Source organism: Lepus europaeus, chromosome 4 (assembly GCF_033115175.1).
Source record: "Lepus europaeus isolate LE1 chromosome 4, mLepTim1.pri, whole genome shotgun sequence".
Lineage (NCBI taxonomy): Eukaryota > Metazoa > Chordata > Mammalia > Lagomorpha > Leporidae > Lepus > Lepus europaeus.
The window spans coordinates 125945368-125968855 of NC_084830.1; the positions used below are offsets into that span (position 1 = coordinate 125945368).

General features: G+C 48.2%; 1 protein-coding gene across 2 annotated transcripts in view; it reads right to left on the reverse strand.

The window, feature by feature from the left end:
- Positions 1–23488, reverse strand: part of LARP1 (La ribonucleoprotein 1, translational regulator) — a 118300-nt gene that overhangs the window by 17881 nt on the left and 76931 nt on the right. For both annotated transcript variants that reach the window (XM_062188792.1, XM_062188791.1), the window contains exons 2-8: positions 6595–6656; positions 6288–6353; positions 4882–5056; positions 3379–3507; positions 3095–3301; positions 2834–2996; positions 1973–2117 (exon numbers count right to left, since the gene is read on the reverse strand). In XM_062188792.1, the coding sequence (XP_062044776.1) occupies positions 1973–2117; positions 2834–2996; positions 3095–3301; positions 3379–3507; positions 4882–5056; positions 6288–6353; positions 6595–6656 (947 nt within the window). The remainder of the gene's footprint in view (positions 1–1972; positions 2118–2833; positions 2997–3094; positions 3302–3378; positions 3508–4881; positions 5057–6287; positions 6354–6594; positions 6657–23488) is intronic.

Below are 23488 nucleotides of genomic sequence, written 5' to 3' on the forward strand. Positions count from 1 at the left end.
AAACCTACCTTCTTTTTAAAAAAGATTTATTTGTAAGTCAGAGTTAAAGAGAGAGGGAGAGGTCTTCCATCCACTTGTTCACTCTCCAGGCGGCTGTCGACAGTGAGGGCTAAGCTAGGCTGAAGCCAGGACCTAGGAACTTCTTCCGGGTCTCCCAAGTGGGTGGCAAGGGCCCAGGTACTTGTGCCATCTTCTGCTGCTTTCCTCAGCTCATTAGTAGGGAGATGGACTGAAGTGGAGCAGCTGGGAGTCAAACTGGTGCCCATATGGGATGCCAGTGTTGCAGAGGGCAGCTTCAACTGCTATGTCACAATGCCAGCCCCAAAAACTACCTTCTAAAAACAATCAGCGAAGCAACAATGAGCAGCCCCTCTAACTGGGACTATGGTATTTAAATACCATTTTGTTTCAAAAAGCAATTAAAGTTCTTTTAAAAAGTGGCTAACTCCAAATCTGGGGCATAAAATGTACAAGATGAGCTGGTCAAAAATCAGACAATTTGATCCAACATATTAACTGCAATGAACTTAAGTAAAAGTTTGAATCTATAATCTTAAAATATCTTAAAATATTCAATAATTCCAAACAGACAAAAACAAAACAAAACAAAACAAAAAACCCCGAGAAAGTAATTAGGGATCAACTCACAATTCCGTAAACTGGCTAAGGAAAGGGAGAAGATCAAGCCATCTATCTGCCTTTCCTGTACAAACTATACCTCCCTCGGTAACTGAGTAGTCAATGGCGCAACGGCTCCCCTCAAAGCGAGATTCCAACCCTGGAGACTGGCAGATTGAGACCACCACGGCGTCAGCATTCCCAATGAAGTCATCGGAAATGATCACCAATATTAGCTTTGCTCACAAGAGAGATAAGCAAAAGAAATGTTACGTGCCATGAAAGAGAAAACATCACTCTTGATCTGTACTTTAAAAAAATTATTAATTTATTTGGAAGAGTTACAGAGAGAGACAGGGAGAGACAGACATAGAGATCAATCTTCCATCTGCTGTTCTATTCCCCAGAGGGCTGCAATAGCCAGGGCTGAGTCAAGCTGGAACCAGAAGTTTCTCCCACGTCTCTCATGTTGGTAGCAGGGGCTCAAGCACTTGAGCCACCTTCCGCTGCTTTTCCCAGGCCATCAGCAGGGAGCTGCAGCAGAAGTCGAGCAGCCAGGACAAACCAGCACCCATATGGGATTCTGATGTCACAGGTGGCATCTTTAACTGCTATTCTACAAAGTCCAGCACTCTTGGAGCACTCTTGATAAGGGTGAAAAAGCTCCCAAACTTCCATGTAATCAGTTCTCTAGGCTACCAATTTACAGAAACTTTGGAACATAGATGAACATGTTAACTAACATCACTGTGTCTTGAGGGATATTCTACAGGATACACACCCCAATTTACTCTAACAGTAAACTGCAAGAAAAATAAAGGGATGGAGGGAGCAGCTTAAAATGCATAGGTCTTACTGGAGTCCTGAGCTTCACAAACTATGGTTAAGATTATTTTTGGACAACTTGGGTGAGTCTGAAACTGAGTATTTGGTGGTATTGATGAATTGTTAATACTCATGTTTTTAGGAGTGATGATATTGTGGTTACATTTTTCAGCAAGTCTTTAGCTCGTAGAGATGTATACTGACACATTTGTGGATGAAATGCTCGTGAACTAATATGAGGGGGAAATAGATGGCAGGTATGACGGAGTAAGACTGGCCAAAGCTGGCACTTGCTAAAGCTGGTGTTGGGCTCCTTAGTGCTATTCTGTCTACTCCTGTAATGTCTGACATTTTCTGTGAAAGAAGGAAGGAAGAAGGCAGGAAAGGACGGTAGCTAAACCTTGGAACTACAACACAAGTAATCAGATGAGGACCCTCCCAGGGATTTTTGCCCTGGCCTGCAACTCCAACTCCGTTAAGTAAGAACCTTCCTCTTCCCTGCACCCTTGCCCCAGCGAGGGAGACATACCGCAAAAATGAGTGAGATGTCAGTGGTGAGGGCCTGCACTCGGTGGAAGGAAGCAATAAGGGTGATAGGAAGGAAACCATCAGCATCCATTTTCCGTCGCAGGAAGAAGTCTCGCTCTAAATTGTCCACGCTGAAGTAGTATTCACTATGTGGAGGGAAGAAGAGGTATCACCAAGGGATCACTGCGTCATTCACAAACACACATCCCCCACCCTGCCACACCCTCCAGTGGCCTCATACAGCCTTCCCAGACCTATCCTGTTCACCTCCTACACCTACCTGCCCACCCATGCAGGATGATAAGGGCTAAGAAGTTATGCTATCCCTTCATGGCCCCTACTTTGAATCTTACCACTCCCTCTGCCCTTTCAGTCCTTTGGCCCACATGACAAACTCTCCATCTTTCCTTAAAAACAAGTTCAAATACTATGGACACTTTCTCTCTTGCTCTAGAACACTGGTAACATTCTACCGCCACTCTCCATTTCCTTGTAAGGTTCCCTCACAGCATTGTGTGACAGTATAGCAGGGTGCTTAAGAATAAGCATTCTGTAATCGGACAGAAATGGATTCAGATCTGTGTTTGTCCTATAAGATAGGGATAAAAGATCCACATTCTAGGAGCTTGCTAGATAAAAATTAGGATTAAAAAAGATAATGCCTATTAAACATTAATACTTTAACACTGGGCCCGTCCAGTAGTGAAGACTGAGTAAATGTTTGCCAGCACTCTGTCCGTGCTGTCACTACAAATGAAACTACTCGTCGGGCAGGTCGTGTGTGTGTGTGACACCAGACATTTCCCTCCATTTCGTTAAGTGTTTTCACTTCTCTCCAGGAAGAAGGCTTCTGCACACTCACATCTGGCGCTTAATGTAGTCTTTGAGCAGCTCCTGGTCCACGCTGTAAAGCTCAGTGCTGCTGACGTTGTCAAAGTAGTAGGTGATATTGTTCATGTACTTGGGGGTGCGAGGCCCCTCGGCACCATCAAACTTTCGGTAGCCAAACTGGTAGTCAAAATGCGCTATGGGGGAAATGGATGTCATGAGGGTGAGGAGATTCCTGCCCATCACCCCACCACACTCCCTTGGACAGCCCGGAGCCCAAAGGGGCCTCACGTACTTCGAGCGCCACCCCGGCCACGTCCCCGGCCGCGACCACGCCCCCGTCCACGGCCACGGAAGGAAGCCCGCGCCCCACCAGCCCCATCACTCTTCACACTCGATGTCTCATCCTGGTCGTGCCAGGCAGGCTCCGGTTTGGTCTCTGGTTGCCAGGCTGGGGTGGGGGGGGCCACGGGCACGGGCATGTAGGTGGCAGGTTCAGACCCTAAGGAGAGAGGGGGCATCAGGTCGTGCCTGTGAGTGTCCCCTATGTCCAGGCCCTCCCTAGTGGGCAATGCATACCTTTGATCTCCCCGCGGTTGGCAGGTGTGTGTCTTGGCTCCTGAGGACGAGTAGGGCGTGAAGCCAGCTTCTCTCTGGGCACTTCAGGCTTCATGTCTATTTGCAATGGAACCCACTTGTGTTTGTTCCCTGGGAACAGCATGGGCACGTGAGAAAGTACTTGGGGGAGAGCACCCCTGCCCACCCCAAAAACCATCCTTACTTCCACTCATTCTCCTCTGCCCTGGGTCCAAATCACAACTGGTAACCTTGGGCAAATTCCTTCCCCTCTTTTTCCTCGCTAAACTAACAAGGCTAGTGGCCCTCAGTGTGATGAGACTCCTGGTTAATTCCCAAGATGGATTTCTCAATTATATTACAGCCTTCTTCTGGAGGTAGATTCAAGGGTGCTCCCTTTAGACACATGCCAAAATGTGGCCTGTAAGTTAAGTCCCTGCCTGCAGCTCTGGCATCCCACATGGGCACCAGTTGTGTCCGGGATGCTCCTCTTCCACTCCAGCTTTCTGTTAATGACCTGGGAAAATAGTAGATGATGGCCCAAGTGTTTGGTTCCCTGCACCCACATGGGAGGCCCAGAAGAAGCTCCTGGATCCTGGCTTCAGATTGGACCAGCTCTGGCAGTTGCGGTTATTTGGGGAGTGAACCAGTGGGTGGAAGACCTCTCTGTCTCTCCCTCTTTTCTGTCTGAAATTATCTCTCACATAAATAAATAAAATCTTCTTTTTTGTTGTTTTAAATGTGGCTTGTAACAGCTGAGTTAGGGGCAGAGGTAAGATCCCTGAGTTCCATACTGGAGTACTGGGTTTGATACCCACTCCAGCTCCCGATTTTGGCTTCCTGTTTCCAGTGTCCTGCTGATATGGACCCTGGTAGGCAGCATTAATGGCTCAAGTAATTGAATTCCTAATACCTACATGCGAGACCTAGATTGAGTTCCTGGATTTCAGTTTTTGTCCAGCCCTGGCCACTGTAGGCATCTATGGACTGAACCAGGGGGTGAGAACTTTCCCTCTACCCCCACCCTGTGTGTGTATGTCTCTTTCTCAAATAAGTAAGTAAATGAAATTAAAAAGAGGGAGTTAAAGTGGCCAGTTCTAGGTTAAGTACCTTAAAAGGACTAGCATGAATGAGCAGGAAACAGGGAGCCATCCAGGGTGACAAAAGGAGTTAAGTGAGGTGCTGAACTAGGCCTGACCTACTTCACACAATGCTCTGAATGAACTAAAAGTTTATCTTGTTTAAACCATTGTTCCTTTGGCTCTGTAGTACAGCAGCTCAATGTGTATACTAATCATTTCAGCAGGTTTTTGGAAACTCTTAGAGCAATGGGAACTCTTGCCTTTAAAAAGAACTGATGGACAGGCGGCTGACGACTGCTGTCCACCGAATGGTATACACCAACCAGCCTCCCTCTGACCTGCAATTTCTCCAGTGGCTCCCAGAGTCCTCACATTGCCCAGCTCAGCTGAGACACCTTCTAAAGTCCTGCTCCAAGTCACTTACCTTTCTTCTTCTGCCCGCTTCGCTGGCAATCCTCATCCCCATTCTTCTCTTCCCCTGATTCATCGGATTTGGTTTTCGGGCTCTCCTTACTATCACTCCCCTCTCCTTTCTCCTGTTCCTTCATGTCTTTCTTGGGTGGCAGCTTACGGGTAGGCTGAGGCTTGTGCGACTGTGGCTGCAGCAAGAAGGAACAGGGAGGTGAAGTGAAGTCAGAGAGTTTCCTGTGCTAGGAGGGAAGGCACTCCCTGTCACTAGGAGACAGGCAGAAGGAGCTACTGTAAGACTGGCAGGCGGAATGATATGTTGTCAGGCCCCATTTTCTCATCTGAAATGCTTTTATTGGAAAGCCAGATCAAACACCAGCTTTTCTGAGTCTTGGTGACAAACCCCAGAACAGAGATGCTGGGACACACAGAGGCCCACTGCTACTCCCTTCAAGAGAACTGTCAGTCTGCCCTGGTAGTTTGTGCAGTGGAAGAGATTATGGCCACTGGCCTGTCCACATCAACTTTGTGAACCAAAGGTGGTCACAGTCAGTGAGCAGAGGGATCTAGGTCACTGACCAGAGCAAAAGCACTGGGAAGAACTACCTGATCAGGAATCCTCCCTGTACTTGGGCCCATGACAACTGCAGAAGCCTCCCCAAGACATGTGGCAGCATCATGTCCACTGTTTCACTCACAGAAAATCAAAGAGCAGTGACAGAGAACACAGCCTTTGAACATACTTGACTTCCAATCCCCACTTGGTCATCGAGAGCCAGTAACCTCTCTGAGTTTCAGTGGCCTCATCTATAAGATGGGAATTATAAATGGATGTATCTCAAGAGTCACTGTGAGAGGTGTGAGAGGTAGAGGAGATGATGGACAGACAGTACTTGGCAGTCCCTGGCACAAAACAAAAGCTCAAATATTGGTAATGCTTAATTATCCAAAATCAGGCCAGCACCGTGGCTTAACAGGCTAATCCTCCGCCTTGCGGCACTGGCACACCGGGTTCTAGTCCCGGTTGGGGTGCCGGATTCTATCCCGGTTGCTCCTCTTCCAGGCCAGCTCTCTGCTGTGGCCCGGGAAGGCAGTGGAGGATGGCCTAAGTCCTTGGGCCCTGCACCCGCATGGGAGACCAGGAGAAGCACCTGGCTCCTGGCTTCAGATCAGCGCGATGCGCCGGCCGCAGCGGCCATTGGAGGGTGAACCAACGGCAAAAGGAAGACCTTTCTCTCTGTCTCTCTCTCTCACTATCCACTCTGCCTGTCAAAAAAAAAAAATCCAAAATCATCCACTAATCATCCCTTAAAAAAAAAAAAAAAAAAAATGACCTAGGGAAGTCCTAAGGCTCCGGAAGCTTGAGAAGCCAAATATATGTAGACAGAACTTAAGCCTGTCCATTATTCCCCACAGACTCACCTGTACACTCTTGTGGGCTATCTCTCCAGGCGTGGGCCAGTTGATTGCATCTCCGAAGTCACCAACCTGCAAGGAACATTCTATGAGGCTCCCAGGGGTGACCTTGCCTCTGTTATCTCAGACCCCCACTCAACATTCAGCTGCAATGAAAGATCAGAGGCCAAATGGGTCCGCCGCTAGGACCACCTACACTAGCAGCCTAGCGGGGCTCCCCTGCCATTCAGGCAGTCTAGAGGCACTTAACACAATAGCAAAGAGGCGACCACCTCAAGTAGGCCACTTTGGGCTGCCCACTTCTATTCTTTACCTTGCTGCCTTTGCGTTGTTTAGGAACTGCTGCCCTCACCACCTTGGCTGGAGCAGAATGTTCTGTGGGAACAAGAAGGGAGAGATGGTTATGTAGAGCCTGTGTGAGGTGTCCACTGGCAGCTTCTCATGTTCTTCACCAGCCCCACTCCTCCAAACAATCTGCAAGCTCCCAAAGGAAGGCTGCAGGTACTCAGACACCAGTAACAACTGTACCAATCCCTTCCTGAAGAAATCACAAACAGGGAAACCATGAAAAGAGCTAGGAGCCAAAACCAAAGCACTCATGCTCTGAGGTGGGAAGGTAGCTGCCCAGAGTAGAGCTCTGTTACCTCTTGAAAAATGGCAACTAAGGCCTGGGGAGTGAAGTCCACGTCAGTTTAATTCAGGACTCCTGGGGTCAGCACTGTGGCACAGAGGGTCAAGTGGCCACCTGTGACACCAGCATCCCATATCTGTGATGGTTCATATCCTGGCTGCTCCACTTCCAATCCAGCTCCCTGCTAACGCTCCTGTGAAAGCCACAGATGGCCCAAATGTTTGGGCCCCTGCACCCACATGGGAGACAAGGAAGAAGCTATTGATACCTGGCTTTGGCCTGGCCCAGCATATTCAGTAAACCAGCACAGGGAGGATCACTCTTTGTCTTCTCACTCCCTCTCTCTGACTTTGAAAATAAATAAATAAATCTTAAAATAAAAGACTCCTCAATCATGGCAGATTCCATAAAGCAGATGGGGGGAACTTATATTTGCTCTGGCCCTGCCAAGGCAATCACAGGCAGAACTTGCGAAATTTAATTTAATAACTCTACAATAGACTAATTTTTCTAAAAATAATTTTCTAAAAAATAATTTATTTACTTATTTGAGAGGCAGAGATGCATGGAGAAGGGGAGAAGGAGAGAGGGAGAGGGAGAGGGGGAGAGAGAGAGAGAGAGAGCGTGTGCGAGCGAGCTCTTCCACCCACTGGTTTACTCTCCAAACGGCAGCAACAGCTGGAGCTAGGTTGACATGAAGCCAGGAGCCAGGAGCTTCTGCCAGGTCTCCCACATGAGTGCAGGAGCCCAAGGACTTGGGCCATCCTTTACTGTTTTCTCAGGCCACCAGCAGGGAACTGGATCAGAAGTGGAGCAGCCGGGACTCATATGGCATGTGGGTACCACAAGGCGGATGCTTAACCTATGACGTCACAGCGCTGGTCTCCAGGCTAATTTTTATGTTGAGAATACTGTATGGCCCTACAAATAATGTTATAAATATCCAAAGTGCCCTGCGCAAAAAAATAAATAAATAAAATTCCTCACTCCTGTAAGGAAAGGGTTTGGAAGACCATTTCTGGCCCTAACATTCCAGATGTCTGTGTGTGAGCAGACGTGGGCTAGATGACCATTTGGTACAGTGATTAAGTTGCTGCTTGAGACACCCGCATCCCATGTCAGGGTGCTTGCGCTCAAGTCCTAGCAGCTCCACTTCAATGTCTGCTTCCTATAATGTGCAGCTGGAAGTCTGCAGATGATAGCCCAAGTGGTTAAGTCCCTGTTGCCCACGTAGGAGACGAGGATGGAGTTCCAGGCTCCAGGTTTCAGGATAGGCTTAGAGTCAGCTGCTTCACTTTTAGAGAGAGAATCAGAGGACAGAAGATTTTTCAATCTCTGTCTGCCTTTCCAAAAAAGATGTCCAGGGACCAATAAGATTCAGGAAGATTACGTTTGTCTTTCAGTTTCCAAAGAAAAAGCGGACTCCCAATTGACTTAACAGTCTGCCTTCAGAAATTTACATTAAAGATACTAATTACACAATATGTACAAGGATATCCACCAAAGTGCCATCTCTAACTTTAAAAAAGTGAAAGCAACCCACAGGTCCAACAGTAGGAACTGGCTAAATAAATCTAAGTTCATCATTTCAGAAGTTATTAAAAAGATAATAATCTATTAGTATGAAAAGTTAGACAAAGTTACAGAACAATCTCATTTTTGTAAAACCAATAAAAATATATACATGCACATATTCATAGTACAAACTCTAGGGCAGACTTGTGTTTTACCAGGAGTTAAGGAGTATATATACAATGATTTTAATTTTCTGCCACAATCACAGACTTATAAAAAAAGACAACAAATCCATAATTTTTTTTTAGAATGTCATTTCTTAAGGAAGTGGTCTTAATAGGCCCAGTCTCTTCTACACCCAACCTGTCTTCCCCACACAGTTCTGAGACCACAGGTTTCTACTCCTGCCTCACCTACTTCTCTCCTGTCACTTTGCTTCCACTGTTGGCCAGCCATGCCCGAGCAAGAGTGGCCCCCAGTCCCTGGGCAGAGGAATTTGCCAAACTGTTTAGTCCTTGATCAGACTCATGTTCCTTTAATGAGCAGAGGGTGTCCTTGTCTGACTCCTAACTGAGGCCACTGCATTCCTGGTTTCCACCTGCTACCGAAGGAGCCACTGCCCCCTCAAAAGACACTCCACAAACCTTCTCAAAGATGGAGCTGTGGAACTCAGCCCACAGTACCCTTACTCCAGGAGCCTGGTAATGGAGAACCAGAAAACCTCAATCTTAAGGGGCTACTCTGGACTCATTTTTCTGCCGCTCTCAGGCTGGCCCAGACGTCTAATACTACCCAGTTCTCTAAGCAGGCTAACAGCATCCCCTGTTTCGAACCATGTATACCTGAGCTATGGCTGGCAACCACTTCTGCTAACACTCAGCAGCACTCTAAGCATGCTAGATGAGGAAAGCAGGTCAATAAGCCAGTGAATGCCATGTTCATTAACAGTATGTCGGAAAAGGGAAATCAGGCGGAAATCAGGCTCAGAAAGCAAGATGTTCCTGAGGACTTTTCTCAAAAAAGTGAGCACAGTCCAAGGGGCAATTGTTGCTTCTTATTAAAACCCTGTCAAAACAGAGAGGGATCAGAAGTGTACCATGGGGGCCAGGCGCTGTGGAGCAGTGGGTTAATGCCCTGACCTGAAGCGCCGGCATCCCATATGGACGCCGGTTCGAGTCCTGGCTGCTCCACTTCCGATCTAGCTCTCTGCTACAGCCTAGGAAAGCAGTATAAGATGGCCCAAGTACTTGGACCCCTGCACCACGTGGGAGACCCAGAAGAAGCTCCTGGTTCCTGACTCGGATCGGTGCAGCTCTGGCCATTGTGGCCAATTGGGGAGTGAACCAGCGGATGGAAGACCTCTCTTTTCTCTCTCTCTCTACCTCTCCTCTCTCTGTATAACTCTTTCAAATAAATAAATCTTTAAAAAAAAAAAAGTGTACCATGATCACTCTGATTTGTTTACCAAGATCAAAAAGCAATATGGCCAAGTAAAGACCCCAACAGCTCCCCACTATTACCACCAATCTCGAGCTGCTGAGGAGGATGTGGTGACTATTTTGGACATACATAGGAATATTCATAAATTAGTCCTATGTGCAGTCTGCTGAGACCCAAAGTGTCCGGTTCATGCTCTGCTACCAGAGCCACAGGCTGCCCCCACAGAGGCAGAAGAATCCACTGGGGAGACCAAGCTTACTTTTTTATATAAAATTCACAGATCTGTTAAAACAATAAAGCCTTCAGGGAAACCCAGGAAGGCTCAGATGAGCTGTTACAGGGCCCTACAGGAGCCTAGAAAGAAGACAAAGCTTTCTGACAATTCCAATTATATATCTGCTTTCTGGGTTCCCGCCCAGCCACTCATCCTTACCAGACAACTGTTAAAAGTGTGCACTCACACATGCATGCAAACACACACCAAACGTCCCACCAGGCCTGGCATCTTAAATGGCTTCCAGGGAAAATCATTCCTTCTGTGTGAACAGCAGTCCCCACCTCCAGAACCATCCCACTGAAACCACTGGACAAGTCCCCTCACTCCTAGCTCTGCATTCCAAAACCTGTGCCTGCTACCGATGACCCAAGCCCAGTTCAGGAACCATTACTGTTCATTTGCCCAAAAACACAGTTGTAGAATTTAAGAATAGTAACAAGGCTCACAGTTCTAATCCCCTCTGCAAACTGAGGCTGGAACATGGGAATGAGCTTCCCCAGAACTGGCTGCAGTCAAGATGGGAGCTAGGAATCAAAACTCTCCTAACCAGCTCACCTGAAACTGCACAAGGTCACGTGATTCCCTTGAGTCCTTCCTGGCATCATCTTAGGGCACTTCCCTGGTTTTTCCTAGTAAACAGTTACTGAACAACAGGGAGAGGCTCTTGGAGAGGGAGGTGGAGTCCAGGCCCACGTAAGGGCCTGCCCTGTTTATCTGCCCACAGGCCTCCTAAGTCCAGGATTCCAGGTGGAGGAAGCAAATAGAGGTCTCAGGATGATGTTTCTCCCCAACTAAGGCAAATCTGGGGCTCAAGAAGATTTGGAAGAAGAGGAAAACCACTTTCTGTCCCACAGGCAGCCAGGACGCAGGGTTCCTTCTAGTTTCAGGAGAAACTAAACTAAATAGATAAAAGCATTTGTGAAAAGTGAAGTGCACAAAACTGTTCCGTACAAGAAGCAGTTGAATTTAGGGATGGCTGAGGCCCTACAGGACTATTCCTGAAGCTGTAACTGCATGGCAGACTATCTTCACTTCTTTATTTAGTGTGATTTCTAGTGGCAGAGATAAGCTGCCACTGCTAAGGATGAAAGAAAGCTAGGAGGCCGGCGATGTGGCTCAATAGGCTAATCCTCCGCCTTGCGGCGCTGGCACCCCGGGTTCTAGTCCTGGTCGGGGCGCTGGATTCTGTCCTGGTTGCCCCTCTTACAGGCCAGCTCTCTGCTGTGGCCCGGGAGTGCAGAGGAGGATGGCCCAAGTGCTTGGGCCCTGCACCCCATGGGAGACCAGGAGAAGCACCTGGCTCCTGCCTGAACCAACGGCAAAAAGGAAGACCTTTCTCTTTGTCTCTCTCTCTCACTATCCACTCTGCCTGTCAAAAATAAATAAATAAATAAAAATTAAAAATTTTTTTTTCAAAATTAAAAAAAAAAAAAAAGAGAAGGAAAACTAGGGACAGGAGGTAGAACAGCGATGAATGGAGGAAATAGGGGCAGGGGGAAGAACAGCAGCTCCCCTGTAAGTTCCCCTATAACCTTGACTGTGTAAGCCCAAAGCTCTGGATCTCTCTTGAGCCTCAACTCTCAAGCATGTAACACCCTCCACTAGACATTCATCTAGGAAACATCATCCCTATTGTGAAGCACAGAGGACAGAGCTGGATTGGACTCTGCCCTCCTCTGCCCTTGCAAAGTTCCTTTCAACTGAAACTTCCTCTGTGAAACTGAAATCCTTGTTGTCTCAGGACTGGAACAGTTCAACGGGCAGAATATAGTTCACCATAAATGCTCCAGAAATGCTAAAGATTCTCTTTCAAATTTGCAAAGAAAGCTTCCTATTTCCAAACAATTCATATTCTCATGAGTGGAGGGGCAGGGGACACATATACACCAAAAAACTCTCAATGTGAAAGAGGAGAACCAGAGAGCAAGGGGAAAAAAAAAACTCAAACCAGATCACACGAGACACGGCCTACCATCTGCCTGGCTCTTTTTCCACAAGATGGCCTATGGGAAGGAAAACACTCCCCATGCCACCACCCTCCACCCTGCCACTGTACTCAAGACTGCCAGGCTCCCAGGCAAGAGTCTCCAGGACAGAGCAAAGCAAAGAGTCAGAACCTTCACAGTTTCAATCAAGACAGGGAGCTTTTCCCCAGAGGGGGTTAGCCATAACGTTCTGCTGGCTAAGTGAGGAAGGACACCATGATCCCTTTCAGTTGAAGAAATTCGGTCTTTACACTCTTTACTCAGCATGGCAGAGAGCGCCAGTCTCAAGGAGTCTCTCCATACCTACCAAAGGGGCTAAATACCTGGAACAAAGTCAGATAAAAAGAGTTTAAGAGTATCTTCCATATTTTTTGTTCTAGAAAGATCCCAAGTATGCTGATCTTTAGAAGCAAAAACCACCCAGAAGGGCCACGTGTAGCAGGTCTAAGGCACAGGACTTGGGTCCAACAGAGATATTAGTGAAGGGTTCTCCGGCCAGAAAGTGAGTGGGTGATTTGAATTCAGCAGGGCTTGGTAAAAAGAACTGGTAGAGAAGCTCAGATAGAAACTTTGACAAAACATGTGATGGGCCAGGGCTAGTTCAGAGAACCTGCAAGACTGCAAGTAGGTGGCCAGAGAGAATTAACAAAGCTCAGGGCCATGGCTTAACAGGCTAATCCTCTGCCTTGCGGCGCCAGCACACCGGGTTCTAGTCCCGGTCGGGGCGCCAGATTCTATCCCGGTTGCCCCTCTTCCAGGCCAGCTCTCTGCTGTGGCCAGGGAGTGCGGTGGAGGATGGCCCAAGTCCTTGGGCCCTGCACCCGCATGGGAGACCAGGAGAAGCACCTGGCTCCTGGCTTCAGATCAGCGTGATGCGCCTGCCGCAGCGGCCATTGGAGGGTGAACCAACGGCAAAAAGGAAGACCTTTCTCTCTGTCTCTCTCTCTCACTATCCACTCTGCCTATCAAGAAAAAAAAAAAAAACACACACACACACACAAAGCTCAGGCCTGAGGAGACCAGGACAGGGAGGTCCAGACACTCTGGGGGCCCCACCTCCTGGAGATGGGCAGCTGGAAAAGCACTGCCATAGCTTGGACACAGGGGCTGGACTACACTCACACTCACCCATCTACTGCCTTGTACCTGGCCATTCATTAGGCCTCCCGTCTTGGGGAGATCTCCCAGTTCCCAACTACACCAAGTGCCCTCTCGCTATACTGCACTTGTCAACTAGACTGCGCTCCCCTCTCAGAAGGCAGGGACCAGGCAGCTGTTACAGCTGTAATCCTAGGGCCAAGAGCTCAGGGCTCTACCAGAAGGTCAGGTGTAGAGGTCCAAAGAGCAAGAACTTGTTTTTTTTGTTTTTTTTTTTTTTTGTTTTTTTTTTCCAACTAGTATTCCTTTTTTTTTTTTGGACAGGTAGAGTTACAGACATTGAGAGAAAGAGACAAAGAAAAAGGTCTTCCTTCCGTTGGTTCACTCCCCAAATGGCCGCCACGGCCGGCACTGTGCCGATCTGAAGCCAGGAGCCAGGTGCTTCCTCCTGGTCTCCCATGCAGGTGCAGGGCCCAAGCACTTGGGCCATCCTCCACTGCCTTCCTGGGCCACAGCAGAGAGCTGGCCTGGAAGAGGGGCAACCGGGATAGAATCCGGCGCCCCAACCGGGACTAGAACCCGGTGTGCCAGTGCCGCAAGGTGGAGGATTAGCCTGTTAAGCCACGGCGCCGGCCAAGAACTTGCTTTAGCCAGTGAGAAACTAGCGAAGTTTTTCAGGAGGGAAGGTATATGAATGAATCAAATTCACTGGGTCCTGGTAGAAAGAACTGATAAGAAGGGACAAAGTAGGACTGAAACACAGTTTGTGAGGTTATGTATGGCCTCAAACCTTGGCCTCCAGGAACACAGAAACTTGTGTCCTAGAAAGGGCTGTCTCCCACAGTAATCCAGGCCTCAGCACAGCCATGACTCAGGCAACCAACTGCTTGAAATCAGTGTTGAGCCCCAGTTCAAACCCCAACAATCATCAGTTATATAATCGTGGGGACATGCCTACCACCGTTCCTTCTCAACTGAACAAAAGGTACTACACGAAGCAGACAGAAGGCATGATCTCAACTACTGGGATTTCTAATTCAAGTGGGAGAGCTGATGGCAGCAGTGACAAGCATAGACATTATGTAGTGAGCACTTACTAGATGCCACACAGTTCTAAACTGCAGGGATTCTCTTAACTCTTAAAATTAAAATAGCTCAATTCCTTTAATTGCTCCCATTTTACAAGTGAAGAAACCAACTCACAAGGTGGAAAGGCTATTTGCCATGATAACAACCAGCAGGCAGGACAAGATTGGAAGCCAAATAGTGTGACCCTAAAGTCTATCCTCTTAACCCTAAAAGGAAGTGGAAGAGTGAAGGGAAGCCAAGTCACCACCACACTGTTACACACAGGGCAGGATCTTCATGTCACAGCTACAGGGGAATCCTTCTACATACCATGGAAAACCAAGTCTCACTGCATGGAGGTCAAGGGTCACAAAGCTGGGCAACTAACACTCCTAAGACTGGACCCTGGTGATCCAGGGTGACCCCTTCCAGAGCGAGATCCCTAGCTAGCACCTGGCTGCCCTATGGGAAATGTACTTCAAGGTCTACCTCCCGGGAGGCTCATAAGCCACACCCTGGATCTAAGCACAGAGGACTGTGACACTACAGGGCACGGCACAGCTCCAACTGACGGAGATTCTGCCTCACCCTCAGCCTTCTGGAAAAGGGAAGGCTGCTACCATTTGAGCTGCAACCGAGGATCCTCACTATGAAAGGCAGTGAAGCCAATGCAGAGTAGGGTACAGCAAGCAGGGAGGGAGCCTGGGCTACACCATCCACCTGTGCTTGTCTCTCTCTGGCCAGCCTGGGAGTAGGGTGGAGTCAGAGTGGAGAACCTCGAAGACCCACAGGCCTTTGGTCCATCCCCCACTGACCCGGGCACCCCCAAGCAGGAACACTCTTCTAGAGTATAAAAACAACAACAACGTTGTTCTAACCCCCCTCATCTTGTTCTCTAGCTGCTGTGGCTGACACCTCTCAAGAGGCCTCTCTCCCTTGTAGATTTCCCCCAAAGTGCAGATAAACAGGTGGGGCTGAATGGCACTCTTGCGGGGAGGGACTGGCAAAGGGAGGGATACCTTTGGAAGGTCAGACCATCTTGAGGCTTTGCAGAAAGGAAGTAGCTGGCAGGCCAGCAGCCAACCCAGAAGTGCCGAGTCTATGTCCCTTTGGAGGAACAGAGGGAGGGCCAGGCTCCAGTCACATGACGCCAGCCAGCCTGGCCCAGCCCAACTCAGACCCAGGTCAGCCCCAAACCCAACTGACTATCTTTAGCCTCTGATGCCAACTGCCTGCCCAGACATGGACTCAGCCACCCTCACTGCTGGTACCAGTCTCGGAAGTTGTGTCCAAAAACTGATAAACAATCATGGCAGCTGGAAGTTATCAGCAGCAAATGAAGCCTCTGACTGCATGCTGCCAGCTCCCCAAACCCAGTTTTTTCTGAAGAGCACTTTCAGTTCTAGTTAGGCCAGTAATAATAACCACCTTTTAATGTGTGCTGACTAGGTTTTCCGGGCGCGCTGAGTGGGTCTGCGGACGCCTTCCCTGGAGCAGGAGCTGTCAAACCCCGCACTCTGTTCCCTTTTGCGTGGTAACCAATAAAGGTTTGTTCGTACCGCCAAAGGAAAAAAAAAAAGTGTGCTGACTAGGCGACAAAAGCTGATCTAAGCTGCTTTCTGTGATTCCACTTAATGGCCTCAGAGGGACACTATTATTCCAGTCATCCAGAAAATGAACCCAAGGAAAGAGACTTGCCCAAGGTCACAGAGTGTGCTGAAGCAAGATGGCCAGCTCTTCCCGAGTTATGGATCTCTCACGATTCTCTTCAGGAGGCCTTCCCACTGCCCACAGAAAGTGCTGTCCACAAGCTACTCTGGACCAAATACTACAGGAGTCTGCTATTCAGGGTGTGCAACACACAGACCCAGACTTGCCTGCCTTTGTGTAGATCTCAACCCCGCGAGGCTGGATTCAAATACTGAGCCATTACTATATCCTTACATGTTCCCAGAGTTCTTTACACGCAGTAGCTTGCTTATTTTTCATAATCACCCTAGAAGGTAATATGATAAGGATTGCCGGTTACCAGATGGGGGAACTGAGGCTCAGAGAAGCTAACAGACTTGTTCAAGATCATCAAGTTAATAGGTCACAGACTGAATCTGTGCAGCTGACCCAACCCCGGGCCTAAGTTTGCAATTCACTCTAAAGACAATGACTAGAAGTATCAAGAGATAAAAATTATTGCTACCTCCTCACTGGTTCCTGCAGTCCAGGACTGCAGCCTGTAAATGGCAGGTCCACAGTAAATATTTACTAAATGAAGGTATTTACATACTTGGTGCGTCTCAGAAAACGAACAGAGCTTTCTCTTCCAGGGAGAGAGAGGGTTAATTACATACCACGTTTCTCAGCAATGCCTGAGACGACCTAATGTTCTGCTCTCTGCACACTTCAATCCGAACACCAAGGGCCAAAGGTGGGACACACAGGATAGAGAGGGTGTGCAGCAGACAAAACAGTGTAACTAACTCCCCTGAGGCCACAGACATAAGCCTCCAGGTCCCAGGCAGGACCATAAATCAGCAGACTGGCTGGCAACCCAAGGTGACGCTAAGGGGGCAGCACCCACTTAAGAGTTGCTGGGGCTCCACACACACACACATGCTTGGTGCTGCCAGATCTTCTGAGTTTAAACAAAAAAAAAGGGGTGGGGGGCGCACTCAGAAAAATAAAGTAGATCTCAGAGAGAAATTCCCTTTCTAAATACTGTAGCTCACGTTTCTACACACATACTACAAATGCTACTTTCAGCCTAAGGTTTCCCCAGACTCTTGTAGCCCTGGGTTTTAGGAGCCCACTGGCTCAGGCAGGTCGCCAAGCACATGCTCTGCTCTGCTGCATGCCCGACTCCATCCTGGCTCAGGAAGTGCTGATCTCAAGACAGGTTCCCCCAGTGCCTGTGGTCAACAATCACCTCCCAGGTAACACGAATTCATTCTCTGGGCACAATCTTCACTTTGGACTATGCCCCTTACTGAAGGAGAGTTCTTTCACAGGTCAAGAAGTCACGCCGTTATCCCCTCAGGCCAATAAGCTCTGCGCACAACTATGCCCACTCACAGGCTAAGCGCAAGGTCTCAAGGACCCAAAAGTTCACAAAAACTGTTCCCACAACCACTGATGCTGCTTTTAATATCCATCTGCTTTTAGGAAAAACTTTTCACATGGAACTGAAATAAATAAATAAATAAAAAGGAGGGGTGCTTTATTTTTTTAAGAAGACATATTTACGGCCGGCGCCGTGGCTCAACAGGCTAATCCTCCACCTTGCGGCGCCGGCACACCGGGTTCTAGTCCTGGTCGGGGCACCGATCCTGTCCCGGTTGCCCCTCTTCCAGGCCAGCTCTCTGCTGTGGCCAGGGAGTGCAGTGGAGGATGGCCCAAGTGCTTGGGCTCTACACCCCATGGGAGACCAGGAGAAGCACCTGGCTCCTGCCATCGGAACAGCGCGGTGCGCTGGCCGCAGCGGCCACTGGAGGGTGAACCAACGGCAAAAGGAAGACCTTTCTCTCTGTCTCTCTCTCACTGTCCACTCTGCCTGTCAAAAAAATAAAAAATAAAAAAAATTAAAAAAAAAAAGAAGACATATTTACTTGAAAGGCAGAGCAGTGCCAGCACTGTGGCACAACAGGTTAAGCTGCTGTCTGCCATGCTGGTAGCTGAGTGCTGATTTGAGTCTCAGCTGCCCCATTTCCAATCCGGCACCCTGCTAATGCACCTGAAAAAGCAGAGGAAGAGGACTCAAGTTCTTGGGCCTCTACCGCCCATGTGGGAGACCAGATGGGAGTTCCAGCTCCTGGCTTCAGCCTGACCCAGCCCCAGCCATTGCAACCATTTGAGCAGTGCACTGGTGGGAATCTCTGTATGTGTGTCCCTACCTCTGCCTTTCAAATAAAATCAATCTTGAAAATGAAAGGAAAAAGAGAAAAAAGGGAAGAGAAGAGGCAGAGCAACAGGAGGGTGTGGGGGAGTGATCTTCCATTCACTGGTTCACTCCCCAGATGCCCGCCAATAGCCAGGGCTGGGCCAAGCTGAAGCCAGTAGCCAGGTACTACATTCTGGTCTCCTACTTGGGTGGCAGTGGCCCAAGCACCTCAGGAGCATTAGCAGGGAACAGATCAGAAATGGACTCATACAGGATGTGGCAGCCTCACCCACTGTCCTACAGCATCAGCCCTGGAGGGGTGCACTAGTTGAAGTCGCTCTGGGAGGAGCCCCATTCTTCCTCTTTTCACTATGCCAGGAAGACTGCCTTTCAAATAAAATAAATCTTGAAAACGAAAGGAAAAAGAAAAAATAGAGAAGGGAAGAGAAGAGGCAGAGCAACAGGAGGGTATGGGGGAGTGATCTTCCAGTGATCTTCGGCTAGCTCAGAAAGGCTCAAGGAGGCAAGCCCAGGAGGCCTCTCAGGGAGCAGTTATCTCCCAACTGAGGTAGACTGGGCACACTCACTAAACTGAAACCACAGTAACCTGAAAGTGCCACAACAATGGGAGGAACCAGCCAGAGTTCCAAAAGCAGATCAGGAGTGGGAGTTCTTAGATAGAGATCAGTTCCCCTAACCCAGGTCAGCCACGGCAGCCAGTCCTGTTTCCCAAAAGCCCTGATTCACCTTTTCCACTAAGTCAGTGCCAGCCCACAGGCCTCTCCAGTACTACATTGCACATCCCAACTGTCAAAGAGTAGAACCCTGGGATGCTAAGAATGTGGAGTGAGTCTGCAGGTGGGCTCCTAGATGCTCTCACACTCTTTCTGCAAATGTCGAGGGGGTCTGAGCCCTATCCCAAACCACCCATCAACAACTCATTAGACTGCTGGGTTACAAGATGGGGTAGAGCAGCAGCTAGCAACATGGATTCTGGAGGCCATCCTTGGATGTGCTAACCAAGAGTAACCAATGATTGAAACTCACGGGGCCGGCGCTGTGGTGTAGCAGGTAAAGCTGCTGCCTGCAGGGCTGGCATCCCATATGGGCACTGGTTCAAGAGCCAGCTGCTCAATTTCTGATCCAGCTCTCTGCTATGGCCTGGGAAAGCAGCAGAAGATGGCCCAGATCTTGGGCCCCTGCACCCGTGTGGGATTCCCAGAGGAAGCTCCTAGCTCCTGGCTTAGGATCAGTGCAGCTCTGGCCGTTGCGGCCAATTGGGGAATGAACCAGTGGATAAAGATCTCTCTCTCTCTCTGAATCTCTGTAACTCTGCCTTTCAGATAAATAAATAAATCTTTTGAAGATTTTATTTATTTGAAAGGTAGAGTTACAAACAGAGAAAAAGACAGAGATAAAGGTCTTCCATCCACTGGTTCACTCCTCAAATAGCCACAACAACCGGAAATGGGACAATCTGAAGCTAGGAACCAGGAGCTTCCTACAGGTCTCCCACAAGGGTTCAGGGGCCCAAGCACTTGGCCCATCTTCTACTGCTTTCCTAGGCCATCAGCAGAGAGCTGGATCAGAAGAGGAGCAGCCAGGACTAGAATCAGTGCCCATATGGGATGCCAGCGGCATAGGCGGAGGATTAACCTAACGCACCACAGCACCAGCCCCATAAATAAATCTTTAAAAAAATAAAATAAAATGAGTTTAGACCATGGAAGTACTGTGAATGCACAGTAGTTATTTTTCCCCCCTTTGGGACAATTTTTCAATCTGTAATGTACAAAAAATGGGGAGGGGGGAACTATGGGTCCCAGATTTAACAAGCAGAAATTCAGAACAGCCAGTTAAATCTGAGTTTCAGATAGTTATTTTTTTTTTAATTCTACATATGTCCCACGCAATATTTGGGACACATTTATACCAAAAAAAATTATCTGGCTTACTTGAAATCTATGGTTATCCTATATTTTTATTTGTTAAATCTGGCTACCATGTGAAAAAGCCAAACTGAAAATGGAGGCGTGACAGAACCCTGGATTATGATGCCAGCACTACAGTCTCTGCTGTGGAAGCCCCACTCCCATGTCTTCAGTCTCCCTACTCAAAGGTCTGTGGTAGACAGGTATTGGCGGAATATGGTCATCAGCAGCCCCCTTTTTTTTTTTTTTTTAAATTTAAATTAACAGTTGTGCCTGGGCCAATACAAAGCCAAGAACTCCATATAGGTCTCCCACATGGATGGCAGGGGCCCAAACACTTGGGCCATCTTCTACTATCTTCCCAGGGACATTAGCAGGAAGCTGGATCAGAATGGAGCAGCTCAGATGCAACTCTACATTACGATATGTCACTTATGCGATATGCTGGTGTCACTTAATGGGCCACAATGCTGGCACAGATTTTTGTCTTTATATCCACTGATCCTTTAAACGCAACCAGATACCCATGAAACCACTGCTCTGAAGGACTTCAGCCCTAAGATTTTAGCATGCAGAATTAGCATCTAAGGAACTTATCCAAATGTAGATTTGTAGGTCCTATTCTATAGATTTTTTTATTTTATTTTATTTATTTTATTTTTTTCTGACAGGCAGAGTGGACAGTGAGAGAGAGCCTATAGATTTTTTTTAAAAGGTCATCTCCGGTGTCATCTGTCTTCATACCTTTTTTTTTTTTTTTTTTAAGATTTATTTTATTTGAAAAGCAGAATTACAGAGAAGCAGAGGTAGAGAGACAGAGGTCTTCCATCTGCTGATTCACTTCCCCAAATAGCCACAATGGCTGAAGCTGAGCCACTCTCTGAAGCCAGGAGCTTCTTTGGAATCTCCCATGCGAGTGCAGAGGCCCATGGATTTGGACCATCCTCTGTTACTTTCCCAGGCACATTAGCAAGAAGCTGGATTGGAACTGGAGCAGCCCTGACTCGAACTGGCACCCATATGGGATGCTGGCACTGCAGGCAGTGGCTTTATCTACTATGCCACAGTGCCGGCCTCTCCAGAGATTTTTGCTCAGGGAATTCTAAAGTAGGTTTTCTGGGGATGTACCGGGAGTTATTTTTATTTAACCCATGAGTTTCATCAATTGTCCAGAACCAGAATACCATGTACAGTATCTTAAAATCAGGGCTACACGTCTTAAAAGCCAGAAGCAGGAACTGGGGTTCATGTCTCAGTATTTTTATTTTTCCTTCGTATTTTTTCTATGGACTAAATATTTTAAGAGATTCCTGTCTCCCTCTGAACTCCAGAAGTGAATCTGGGGAGGTAAGCAGAGCTTGGGCCCCTGTAGTTTTAACAGGTTTTCCTGTACAGTGACAACATCAAGTATGTTTGAGAACTGAGCTGCCAGTGAAAAAAATGAGACTGCCAAGAAGGCAGTCTCCAACAGACAGGGCTTAACTAGCTCAAAAGAAAAGAGGTTAAACATAGTCTGAATTACATAAACAGTGGCCAAAAGGGCAGGTGGTGTGGCACAGAGGCCAAGACACTGCTTGGAATACCTACATCCCATACCAGAGGGCCTGGAGTCAAGCTCCCATTCAGCTTCTGAATCACTTTCCTGCTAATACACACCCTGGCTCAAGTACTTGAGTTGCTACCACTCAGGCAGGAGAACTAGACTGGATAGAAGGTATTTTTTTTCTTTTTTCTTAAGATTTAATTATTTGGGCCGGCGCCGTGGCTTAACAGGCTAATCCTCCACCTTGCGGCACCGGCACACCGGGTTCTAGTCCCGGTTGGGGCGCCGGATTCTGTCCCGGTTGCCCCTCTTCCAGGCCAGCTCTCTGCTATGGCCCGGGAAGGCAGTGGAGGATGGCCCAAGTCCTTGGGCCCTGCACCCGCATGGGAGACCAGGAGAAGCACCTGGCTCCTGGCTTCGGATCAGCGAGATGCGCCGGCCGCAGCGGCCATTGGAGGGTGAACCAACGGCAAAGAGGAAGACCTTTCTCTATGTCTCTCTCTCTCTCACTATCCACTCTGCCTGTCAAAACAAAACAGAACAAAACAAAACAAAACAAAATTTAATTACTTGAAACACAGAAAGCTAGGAGCCAGGAACTTCTTTCAGGCCTCCCATATGGGTGCAGGGGCCCGAATCAGCACCCGTACACACCCGTACAGCACCCGAATCAGCCAGGACTCGAACCAGCACCTGTACAGGATGCAGGCATCACAAGTGGCAGTGTAACCTGCTATGCCACTACACTGGCCCCTGGAAGATATTTCTCTCTTTCATTTAAAAATAAAACAACAGAGGCTTCTGGCTCCTGGCTCCAGCCTGGCCCAGTCCCAGCCACTGCAGCCATTTTTGGAGTGAACCAGCAGATGGAAGATTTCTCTCTCTCTCTCTAACTCTGCCTTTCAAATAAACAGATCTTGAAAAATCAAAACAAAACACCGCAGCCAGAAGAGGGGCATATAAGGAGCTCACCCCCTCCACCTGCCCACCAGCTGAATCCTCCAGCACGAGGAAGCAGAATGTTGAGTATTCTGACAGACATAAGGTCACAAGGGATTACTCTAGGAGGGGCTGGGGGTTTACTTTTTAAAAACTGCAACCTGTGACTGTGCTAGAAAAATGAAGGCTCTCAAGAAATGGTCCACTTCCTTCCTCCTTACTGCCAAACAGACTCCAACCTCTCATACCTTACACCTTACAGTGTGCTCACCCAGTGGCCCAGGTCTGAGTCCATTAGAAACAACAACAAATGGCTGTCACTTATTAAGCATTAACCTCAGGAGGCCAGGACCTTTTGTGCATTAGGTTTTTTTTCTTAAATCTCCACAGTGGAGGAACTACTATATCAGTTTTAGAAGAGCCTTCTAAAAAGTCAAGTGGAGAGCCAAAGGTCACACAGTGAGGAGGTATCTGACCCTCCCGAAAGGCTCTGAAGCCCCAAGCCCCTCTCCGAACTACAAGAAACTGGGTTCTTCATGTCACCAAAGGACTCCTATCTCAGGTCTGTAGACCATACCACAGACTGAGGCCACTGGCACAGAACCTCTGTCTGGGAACCCATTAGCTTACTTGCCAGATGGGGAAAACACCACTCAACACAGGGGAAGAAGAAATCAAAACACCATTTATTTTATAAAAGCAATGCTCCAGGAGCAACCTGCAATCCAAAATCTGAACTGTGGTTAGCATCAAAGGCCCTAGAGAATTTTGCCTCCTCCAGACCAGAAAGGAGTGAATGGAGGAAGTTCACAAACCCCGCAGGTCAAAGAACAGGTGGGACAGATGAACAGGAGGAGAAAAAACAGGCTGTAGGGCCCAGGGGAGAGCAAAAGCCACCACCCAAGCAAG